General features: G+C 36.4%; 1 protein-coding gene across 1 annotated transcript; it reads left to right on the plus strand.

The window, feature by feature from the left end:
• Positions 1–1,963: 1,963 nt before the first annotated feature.
• LOC120636518 lies at positions 1,964–9,562 on the plus strand. Its single transcript, XM_039908029.1, has 4 exons — positions 1,964–1,988; positions 3,185–3,235; positions 3,326–4,405; positions 9,072–9,562. The coding sequence occupies exons 1-4, from the start codon at positions 1,964–1,966 to the stop codon at positions 9,560–9,562; spliced, it is 1,647 nt and encodes a 548-aa protein (XP_039763963.1).
• Positions 9,563–12,642: the final 3,080 nt, after the last annotated feature.

The raw sequence follows: 12,642 nt of genomic DNA on the forward strand, positions 1-12,642 counted from the left end.
TCCTTGGTCTTATCTCGTATTACAGACGGTGTTAGCGAAGCCCCTCACCTCGCTCTTAAAAAAGGACGCAAGGTTTATCTGGGGTAATGAACAAAAATTTAGCTTCGAAACCCTCAAAAAGAAACTACTCACAGCCCCTATATTGACTTACCCAGACTTACCCAGATCTCCGCAATTTTATTGCAAGGAGATATAGGAAAAGATGGTCCTATTGCTTTTGGTTCTCGCACCTTAAATAAAGCTGAATTGAATTACAGCGTAACAGAGAAGGAGTGTTTAGCAATTGTCTTTGGCACCAAATTATTTAGACCTTACCTTTATGGCAGAACTTTCACAATAGTCACTGATCACAAACCCCTCCAATGGCTCTTTAACTGCAAAGACCCTGGTTCAAGACTTATAAGATGGAGATTAAAATTAGAAGAATATAATTATGATATTAAATATAAGAAGGGCAAAGTTAACGCTAATGCTGACGCCTTATCCAGATACCCTGTAAACCCAATAACAATATACACAAATAATACAGCTCCATCATCACCTCAAACCCCAGCACAAGAATATTCAGAAAATATAGATAGAGATCTTAATCAACTGTTAATATCACCACCTTCTTTCCGATTAGACGAAATTCTCTCTGAATTAGAAGACCCACTAAGTATTCCAGGTACTGATCCTCTTATCTCAATTTTACCATCACAAAACATTCCAGAATTATTCGACAATCAACCATCTCCGAACAATTTAACACCTGTTGATCCGAACAATCTATTGTCTCCAAGTAACTTAACATCTGTCGAACCAGTCAATCAACTATCTCCAAAAAACTTAGTACCTGTTGAACCAAACAATCAGGCATCTCCGAGCAACTCAACATCCGTCGAATTAAACGATCAACGTTTAAACAATTTACCATCCTTTGAATCCTTAAGTCCATCAACTGACGACTACTCTACGTTTATCAAAATAATGTCAGATAAAAACAAAACATTTAACACCCACATTATAGAACACAATGAGAGTCTTTTGAAATCCCCGATTAAAAATCTTTTAATTCCCACATCGATAGACTTAGATGAATCAAATCCGTATGTGGAAGAAATTTTAGGTAACAGTCAAAACTCTCAAGAGATTGTTGAATCTGAAAAACAATTACATTCATTCATTCAAGTAGTATCTAATAATAAAATTTACTTTTTGCTCTTTACCCGAGTTCACCATTTTTACGAAGCTCGTTACTCGGAGATATTCGAGACCATAAAACACTTTAGAAAATTAATATTTGGGAATACTGACGAAATCGGTATTTCTGATTTTAGGAATCCGTTTGAAAAACACAATTTTACCAAAATCTATAATATTTTACCACAACAAATACCACAACAATATAACTTACCCATCACCGGTTGAAGTGAAAAGAATTCTACGTGATAATCACGATATCCCAATTGCTGGACACCTTGGATCAGTACGAATGTACAATAGAATAAAAGAACTTTACCATTGGAAAGGAATGCGCAAGGACATAGAAACGTATGTAAAAACTTGTGGATCATGTCAGGAAAATAAAGCTCTTGAAGAACTAACAGAGCACCCATGCAGATAACCAGCACCTCCACTGCACCTTGGCAGCGTCTCAGTTTAGACATAGTAGGACCGCTCCCAGAATTAAGCTTAATACTCACCCTACAAGATGATTTAACGAAATTTTCTGTAGCATATCCTATTCGCAGCACAACCGCTGAAGAGACCAGCGAATGTCTCCTTCACTTCATATCTATGTTCGGAATTCCAAAATTAATTCTGACAGATCAAGGCACAAATTTTACAGCTGATCTATTTCAGAAGACATGCCAATTCCTTAAGATTAAACAACTGTGGTCATCGCCATACCATCCACAAACGCAGGGTGCACTTGAAAGGAGTCACTCTACGCTAAAAGAATATCTAAAGTCCTATGTTAATGAAGGTCAAACTGACTGGCCACGGTATGTTTATACCGCTATGTTAGCCTACAATACCTCCGTCCATTGTACAACCCACTACACACCATACGAATTGATGTATGGCCATAAACCATATATCCCTAACTCAATTTTCGAAGAAACACCAGGCGCAACTTACCCCGAATACGTTAAAATGCTACAAAATCGGCTTAAATTATCACGAGAAAAAGCAACTAGTAATATACGACAATCCAAAAATGTTTCTAAGAATTGCTACGACAAGAGAAGTAGACTATCTATGTCTCTCTTAATCGTTTTTTCTCCTTCTAACTGACAATATAGTTTTTATTTGCAAGTTGTGGCAGTCTTTAAGTGGGTCTACAATATTACATTTATATGTTATTTCATTTTTTGTTTAGTTTTTAAGAGTTGTTGTTGTAACCTGTTGATTGTCCCTTAAATAAATAAATAAATAAATAAATAAATAGACCGCAGCAGTACAAGGTTGGTGATTACGTCTATCTGAAGAATCACCTAAGACTGCGCAAAGCTTTATCACCTGTATGGAAGGGGCCATACAAAGTGGTTAAAATACTTGGTCATAACACTTTATCTTTATTAATAAATAGGCGTCATGTCACGCATCATTATGACCAAGTAAAGTTAGCCGAAACAGTCGAAAATATATAATTTAGGTTATGATTTTTGTTTTTTTTTTTTTTTATTATTATCAATTTATTTTTATTATATTATAAATTAGAAGTTATAGGTTTTAATAAGTATACGTATATTTTTCAGTGTTTCCGCGCAAACTCATCCACAGCTCATCCAACAAATTTCCAAGAGTCCTGGCATATACTTTGATTATTTGGGCAACGCAAAGATAATCGCAGGACAGCTTATTGTTATAATTCCATTAGATATATCATTTATTATAACACATGTAGAAAATTTAAATTACGTTATAAACACAGTCAATGATACTTGCAAACAGACTAAAGTAAATGTAGACTGTTTTAATATTTTTGAACCTCTCATAGTACGTTATAATGAAATTGTAAAACAATATTCGATCATTTCTCATCTATTAGATAGGAAACCCAAGAGAAGTGCATGGTTTGCAGGTATTGGTTCAGTCATGAAACATATCTTTGGAACTTTAAATGAAGATGACGCAATTGTATTCGATAAAGCAATAGAATCTGTATTGAATAATGAAAATAAATTAACCTCTTTAGTGAAAGAAAATATATTAGTTACAAACTCCGTAATTGACAAATTTAACGAAACCCTTTTTTAAATTCAAATTAACGAATACCGACTAAATGAAGCCATCGATAATTTCTATTCGATAGTAAACAATATAACTAATGCTACAGAAAGGACTAGATTACAACTAAGTATTAATAATGTTTTCAATTATCTTGAAATATCTATAACTATACTATCTTTTCAACTTGAGGATCTAATAAATGCCACAATGTTTAGCAGTTTAAATAAACTACATCCTTCTGTAATAACACCAATTCAGCTCCATAAGGAACTCATTAATAGCTTCAGACATTTACCCCAAGATCTAGAACTACCCGTCCCTCTAGAAATCGATATGATACACATCATTACCGATATATCTAAAGTTTCATCGTATTATACTAAAAACAGATTAATGTTTGTCCTACAAATACCATTAGTTTTTGATAAAGAGTACAAATTATATCACAACATTCCTTTACCTACACCACATAACCTCGAAAATCCAAATACTTTTAGCTTAAAAATACCCAACGCAAAATATATAGCATTGACCATTGATAAAATTAAAATTAACTACTTTGATCTGGATAGTTTGGAAAATTGTTTAGTTATTAATTATAAACATTATATTTGTAATGTTGCAAATGTGTATGCAACAGACACTAAAGCTACTTGTGAGAGTGAATTGTTGTCAAAAGTCGTTAATAAGATTCCTAATCAATGTGAAGCGAAATTAATATATGGTAAGGTGGATATTTGGAAACAACTGAATTATAATAGATGGATATTTGTCCAAAACGAACTAAGCAGGTTAACAATAGAGTGTTCAGCGTTAAAATTACACCAAGAAAATATGTTATTGGGAACTGGTATTTTGAACTTGTCTGAGTCATGTATTGGTTACAATAAAAACACCATATTAAAGAGTAAAATTAACAAAAACCTGCCTTTACCAACAGTTACTTTTGATTTTAATTTAATTAACGACTCATGTTGTAACACCAATAGGCTAGAAGGAATGAAGAATAGTGTTTCCCCTATTAAGCTAGAAAAAATAGATTTGGATAATTTAAAGCCCCAAAAAGACCTATTAATGAAAAAACTCTTAAATACTAAATTGGAAGAGGAAATCCCTCATATTATAAGGTATTGGACACACTATTCAATAATAACTATAATTACTTTATTAATCATTGTCTGTGGAAGTGTGTATTTCATAGGAACTAGATTCATTAAGATGTGTAATGTGAAAAAATGTAAATCACCGGAAATGACCGAATAAATGATATAGAATTAAATAATACAGCTGAAAACAATGACGAACCGACAGACGGTTATCCAACATTCAAAAGTAATATTTAATTTCAATTTAGTACACAAAAAACTTCGAAAAACTTATTCGAAGTTATCTTCTATGGGGGGAAATGTTATACCTTTCCGATGCTACCCATATTGCTGACGACGTAGTAAGCCCCTTCACTCCTCTGACCAATGGGAGACCTATTATATATACCTTAAAGCCTATTTTTCAGTCAGTCTGAAGGGAGCATTAATAAGACACGGAGGTCCCGGTTATTTACGTTCTAATAGTTATTTTCTTTGTTTAACTCTTTTTGATTATATTTTATTTGTAGCAACAATAAATCTTTTTTAAAAAGACCTCAGCTACGCATCCTATAACAGTGCGATCTATACAATGGGTCCGAGAGAGTCATTGAGATAAATTTAAAGATGTTAAGATAATGACAGTTTTAGCCAATACATATTTGAAAATTTATTAAAATATATCTAAATTTTAGGGAAAATGTGACTGCAATAATTTGAACATTAGAAGCAAAAATAAACTTGCAGTGTAATATACTAGATTAAACAAGTAATTAATTTAAAGGATATTGGATACCATTTTACAGTAAACTAGCAGATGATATTTTGGAGATGTCTCTGAAGAAGTTCAAAGTTTGTATTAAACGTAAGTTTTTAGAAATTCTTATTATAGTATTAAGGACTACTTTAACGATAAAAATGCTTGGGTGTAAATTATTGCTCTCACCACGTTGCTTTTTTAATAATTTTAAATGACAATGTGCGGTGGTTACAACAAAAAAAAAAACAACCGGCCAAGTTTGTTGTGGGCTTCTTCTTAGACCAGGGCGCGTTTGGAACCCTGTTAGCTTTAGTTTTAAGTTGACGAATTCAGTTATCGCCATAAACACTTCTATGTAATTTTACCATTACTGTACGCATCAAAAGTGACATCTATGTGCCTATTAGAATAAAGATATATTTGACTTTGATTTTGACTAAACCTCGCAAAGAGGAATCTCGTTACATTAACGATTATAATCGAGCGATTCCTCTGGCTTGGAACGGCAACCTGGACTTGCGATTTGTTGGAGAAAAAATAGCCGTCTTGAATTTTTATATTACCAAATATACGACCAAGGTTGGAAAAAGTCATGGAGTAACCACTTTGACAATGAAATTTAACCAAATTTTTATGATGACTCACTCCGATCTGTAAATAACAGAGAATGTGGTGCACTCGAAGCGAGTGATACACTGTTGGGAATACCTCTTTATGGTACCGATGACAGACCATAATCCGATGGCTCGATGTAAACATATATCGCAATCGAAGAGTCAAAAGTAAGAAAGAGATAAACGAGAGAATCATGAATTGATAATTATTGTCCCCAATGTCGTCAGGGTTTAGAAAATATAAATTTATATTATTATAAATATAAAATTTTCATGTCGCGGTATTTGTAGTTACACTCCTCCGAAACGGCTTGACCAATTCTCATGAAATTTTGTGTGCATATTAAGTAGGTCTGAGAATCGGACAACATCTATTTTTCATCCCCGAACATGCTGGTTTTAATCTGTGTCATCGTGAAGGAATTAACCAACAACGCCGAGTTTTTCGAGCATTTACATCAGGTTTATATCTTCGACTAGCATTTCAATGTGTGCCTGATGTTGAATATCACGATCATTCCAAAGTGGTTATTGGTACTTTGGACAAGGGATGCCAGCATTGTCATGCACCTTTAAATTGAAAATGAGCCACTTAGGATGTGTTGCTCATCAAGAGAAGAAACTAACCGAAATTGAAACACCTCGTGAACCATTGCACAATTTACTTATCGGTACAGATCCAGATTTCTAGTCTTTTCCTAAAGCCAATTCGCACATTCAATTCATGTTTTCAAATGACGTAGTTTTTTAGCAACAGAAATAGTGACAATGTAGCTGCAAACGGTCAACAATTTATTTCGACGTTAAAAATCAAAGGCCACGTTTATCACAAAGTGGGCTGATTGCTGCCAATGCCAAATGAATCTCATAAATTTGCATACACAACAACAATTGTTGCATTGTTACAACAATTATTCATTATACAGTCAACATCTCCTGAAGATGCTCTGGTTTCGGAGCGAAACGTGCGTAGATCTGTTTGGTGTGGAGTATAAAGATTGAATAAATTATAAATTGTGAAATTTATAATTTCATCAAACAGAGAATCTGCTTTTTGCGGAGTATAGCAAATTAAGCTTGATTTTCATAATAAATACTATATTGCTATAAATATATTGTGAGGCTACCGTAAGTATATCTATTTCATAAATTTTTTCACGGGGGGTTTCTCGTGATTTAAGTTTATATATAGACCGTACAGCTGCAATATGAATATAGTTTCAATATCAGCAGCTTGTAAAACATCAGGAAAATTGTGGAATCTTCCATTTTTAGTGATTCTCCATTTATTATTATATTTTTATTAACTTTCAATACATTTGGAAAAAAAAAACCACACCCTTAGGTCCACATATAAGGCAAGAAAGAGTGAATGACTACGATACTTGCGATATGCTATTGCGAACAACACTGACACTGCGGAAATTGGTAACTCTGTTATCTTACCATCATCGTACGTAGGTAGTCCACGCCACATGGGGGAACAAATACAGGATGCTATGACTTGCGTGCGTGAATATGGACGACTCTGTCTTTTTTATCCAAAATGGCAGGCTGCAGCAATGGCTATTACCAGAACAAAATGCAATACATCGTCATGACATTACAGCACGGGTGGGGTGGCAGGAACCACGCTCAGGTGTGCGGGCTGAGCTAAAGTGTCCTGTCACAAGTCAGATCAATAAATCCTCGTCGTCTACCCTGGGCAATGTTGCAGTTAGTAAACGAGCTTCCACAGCTTTTTACGATCTGCAACCTTGGACTGCAAAATCACACACACTATGACTTTTCTAATCCAAAACCCAGAATCCTTTCAAAAATTCCTATCTTAATTTCCAACTTAGCTAAATCCTGCCCAATCGCACACAACAAAACTTCCTTGTTTAAACAAGGAAGGGAATTGAAGACGACCCAAGGCCGGGCAGGAGCATCAAGATGACTACGTCAGATCTTATCCAAAAGTCGAAAAAATTGTACTCGACGATGCTCGACTAAAGAAGAAACTTCTAGAATGGTTGTAGTATCCGATACAACCAATTTTAAAATCCTGCACGATCATCTTGGAATTAATAAGGTCAGCGCAAGATCGGTACGTTAATACGTAATGCACGTGTGTTCACGTGCATTTTTGGAACTCTGCAATGAAGACAAGTATGGTGTATTGAGTCGAATTGTTAGTGGAGACGAAACTTGGGTTCATCATTATGAACTTGAGTTTACAAACAAGACTATGCAGTGGCATAAAAGGGCACAGAACCCCTAAGAAGTTTAAGGTGTCACAGTGAGCTGGGAAACTCATGGGAACGGTCTTTTGGGGCTCAGAAGGAATATTATTGATTGATTATATAGAAAAAGGTGTTTCTATAACCGGAGAATACTAAGCTTCAATATTAGAGACTAAAAGAAGCCATGAAACAGAAAAGACGGAGAAAATTTACGAAAGGTGTGCTACTTTTGCTCGACAATGCGCCAGTCCACAAGAGCCGCGTAGCGTTGGCTGCCCTGCATAAGGTGGGCTTCGATATTTTGAACTACCTACCCTACAGCCAGATCTAGCCGCGAGTGATTATAAATAACCTCTTTCCAAAACTGAAAAACGAGCTGCGGCGTTAACATTTACTACCGATGATGAAGTTAAGGAGGCAGTTTCAGCGTATTTTTAGGACAAAGACGAAACTTTTTTTTATGCGGATATAAATTAAATAATTAAAAGATCTGAAAAATGTATCTGTCTTGCAGGTGAACACATTGAAAAGGAAAAATAATTTGGTATTTTGGTAACATAAAAACGCTTTCTCGTACCAATAAGGATCAGGTCGACGTTATATGTGCCTGACTTTGTGGAGAAGATAGCAATACTACAATTGCATACAATTCTACAATAAACTACCAATTGTCATCTTGGAGATGTCTCTTAAAAAGTTCAAAGTTAGTATTAAACGTAAGCTTATAGAAAAGTCCTATTATAGTATAAAGGACTACGTAAACGATAAAAAAGCTTGGGTGTAAATTATTGCTCTAACCAGGTTGCTCTTCTAATAATTTAAAATGACATTGTGAGATGGTGATAACAAAAAAAAAAACAACACTCGGCTAAGTTTGTTGTGGGCTTCTTCTTAGACCAGGACGCGTTTGGAACCCTCGTAGCTTTAGTTTTAAGTTTACGAATGTGGTTATCGCCATCATCTCACTACCGTGTGGTTCTTATGTACGCATCAAAAGTGCCACCTGTGGGTCTACTTGAATAAAGATATTTTTGACTTTGACTTTTGACTTTGACTTTGCAAGAATTGCTATCCCTCCAAAACCCCTGGTATAAGGTCCCCTCATAGTGGACCCTGTATCCATTCTCGAGGACATAGAGCAACCCTTCGGGCGTATTTCTGATTCCAGGAATACCCACGGAGCGAATTGAAGACATGCTGACTAGGGGAAGGAGAGTATCGTACTCCACCGGATCAATTTACCTCAACTTAGCGATTTACCGCCCAAGAAGACCCCGGAGCCAGAGGCCACACGAACAACTGACACCGAAGTCAAAGCGCCCGGGCCATCCATTGACACCGCACTCGAGAATATCATGCGGCAAAAATGGAGCCCGGGTCTACCGTCCATCAAATACGACACAATGGGAGGGGTTGAAAAACCTAAAATACGACCTTATCAAGGTACTACAAACCAACCTCCAGCACAAACAACTCGCAACGGCCACACTACGAAGACAGCTGGAGGTTGATAAAGAGACCACGTGGATTTACATACCTGCTAACGAAATTCTGTTACAGAGATCTAACGACAGTAAGGATATAGAACGGGACAAAACAAGGGACAGGCGCGACGACCAAACCACTTCTCGCTGCTGGCCTCGCTGCTCCTACCCATAGAAGGCGGAATACACACAACAGAGGTGATGGACCTTGTAAACCAATGCGAAGATGACGACACCGACCTAGTTATTTCGGTCGACAGCAACGCACACCACATACTATAGGGAAGTAAGACAAACAACAAAAGAGGTGAGCAATTAATTATCGAGCGTTCGCAACGGCTTTCTGAACAAAATTTGAGAACTTCTCGAATGCGTGCGCGAGAGTAAAATATTGAGCGTTCACAGCGGCTTGCTGCACAAAATTTGAGAACCTCTCAAAAGTCCGCGCCCGAAAGTCGAATGTCCAGCGTTCAACAGACAACAGGCGTCAACGACTAGTGTTAGTAATCGAGTTTTAGCTCACAGTAACAGATCAGCTTTCAGATACGATCCCCAGATTGATTATGCTCAACAGTCTTCCGTCCAAATTGAAGCCATGAATAAGATCTGCCAAAAAAGTTTTCTGCCAAAAAATGGGCTGATGAACCTAACTGTATGTGCTGTGATTCTGGAAAAGTTAGTGTCCCCAGTATTGAGGAGGCGCCACAGCCAATAAAAAATATTTTGACAAATAATCATTCACTATCTGGATATACACAGACGCAGACCAGTTATAGTTGCGGTCAAACACAGCTCCAACGTTAAAAATTGATTTAAAAACGAACTACAGATCGCTCTGAATAGCTACAATGTATACATACGAAGTTTTAAACAAAACTTCGAATGTAACTCTTCGGAAAATTTAAAGTTGATCATTCATTCTGACCGCCCACCGCACATCCGGGTAGATATAATGCTCCAACTGTAAACGAAGTAGCCGTTCTCTTGGTTGACGAAGAAAAAGGCCCCAGAGATATAGTGTTGCATAGTAGAGACGGCCAACTTAAAAGGGTCTCTGAGTTACAACGATCGTATGACCCACTACAGAATCCTTTGATGTTCGTAATGGGAGAAGACGGTTATTATTTGACTATTTCTCAGCAAGGTACAGCGCATAACAAAACTGTGACGTGCATGCAATTTTATGCATTTAGGTTGATGGTTACAGTTAACTGTTTTAATCCATTGCATTATTACAGGGACTTATTTAGTCAATATATTGTCGATATGATGGCAAAAATGATTACAGAAAGATTGAATTACATATGTCATAATCAACAGCGACTGAGGGCTGATGAATGCATTCATCTTAAAGACGCCTTAAATCAAGACGCAAATATTAATCTATCAAATATCGGTCAACGTGTAATCTTGCCATCTTCATTCACAGGTTCTCCGCGTTATCTGCATGAAAAAACCCAAGATGCGAGGATTTATGTCCGAAACTATAGGAGACCAGACTTATTTGTCACCTTTACGTGCAACCCCGAATGGCCTGAAATTAAAGCGGAACTATTATCTGGCCATCGGTCTTTCGATCGTCATGACATAATTTCAGGGGTATTTCATTTAAAAATGAAGAAATTCATAAAATTATACACCAAAGACGAAATATTTAAGTGGAATGTTACATGGCAAGTGCGGAGTGTCAGAAGCGCGGTTTACCACACTGTCATCCATTTTCGGCTGATCTATTCTAGCTTCTCGATGGAGCACTTGAGGCGATGGTTGGCCAGAACCCCTTCTCCATTACCATTACGGCACACAAGAGAGCTTAATACTCCACCACCAAATTTGAGCCAGCCGACAAGTTCCGAAACTTTGCGGAACAACGCGTTAGTTAATTATGGAAACGACTTGGCCAGCGACTTCCATACGAATTAGTAGGTATGACCGATATATCAAAAAGAATCTAAAAATCGATTTCAAACACAAATCGATTCGTATCGATTTCTCAAACTGGGAGATCAGATTTTATAAATCGCCGGAGTCCTAACGCGATCGAAAACCGCTAGCGATCTCTACCACCAAACGAATCGACAAATAACCGATTCCGAAGGCAAACTGATACTTAGAACTTATTATAGATTAGCTTATTATAAATTAGCTTACTCTCTTTCTAACCAACGGAAGCATAGCTGCACAAACAGGATGGCGCGAATTTTTTTTCGTTTTAGATTTTGGTTTGTTGATTACGCAAATCTAATGCACATTAAATACGCGTACGAATATAATCCTTATGGTTAAAAATTTAAATAACTGTGCCGGGTCAGTATCGTAACGATGTTTTGTGTTTATATAGAGTTTAGTAAAGTTTAGTGTAAAAAATATTTGGTAAATTGTATATATAGCTTTATCGAGTTTTTAAGTGTGACTTTATATTTAATGAGACGAGACCTAGTGAGGTATGGACTCATTATGACAAAACATAAAATGCTCCTGGCGTTGCGGTCTGTAAATCTTACAGTCAAAATATTTAATAGAAATCTACCTAATCTCATTTAATCACACGCATCTATTTATTTGGCGCAAAAGACAAGTCCCGGTTTAGGATGTCATCAACAAATTAGGACTGATGAGTGTTTGGCGAGTACGTCTAAAAACATGGGTGGCTCGATTCTAGCTGCCACAGTCGCTTACAAGGAGACGTGTAAGAGTTATTAAAAAAATGACTCTGGAAGAAAGTAAACAAATTGATCGAGATTAGTTAGAATTGTTTATAATGGATTATCAACCTTTCCGCATAGTAGAATACAAAAGTTTTAAAAATTCGTAAAAAACATTCCGGGATACACGCTGCCTAGTAGGAAAAATGTATCTTCTGCTATGATCCCGGCATTGTACCAGACAACATTAAGTGAAGTAAAGAACAGAATTTCTCAAGAAGCTGGCAATGTTTGTTTGACCACAGATCGTTGGACATCTTCATGAAAGCTATATTGGCGTGACTGCATTATATTAATAAAAACTTTGAGCCTCAACAAATACTTTTAGAATGTCTCAACGAAACTCACACTAGTGCCAATTAAGCTAAAGAATTAAAGAGAGGAATGTGGAGAACCAAAAAGGTTAATCAAACAAGTTCCTACAAGGTGGAACTCTACATTTTTTATGTTCCGCCGTTTCGTTTTACTAAAGGATGCAGTAAAGCACTGCATGGCTCTTATTGGAAGAGAATGGCCCATAATACGTTCAGAGGACTGGGACATCATGGAA

The sequence above is a fragment of the Pararge aegeria genome, chromosome Z (genome assembly GCF_905163445.1).
Source record: "Pararge aegeria chromosome Z, ilParAegt1.1, whole genome shotgun sequence".
Taxonomy (NCBI): domain Eukaryota; kingdom Metazoa; phylum Arthropoda; class Insecta; order Lepidoptera; family Nymphalidae; genus Pararge; species Pararge aegeria.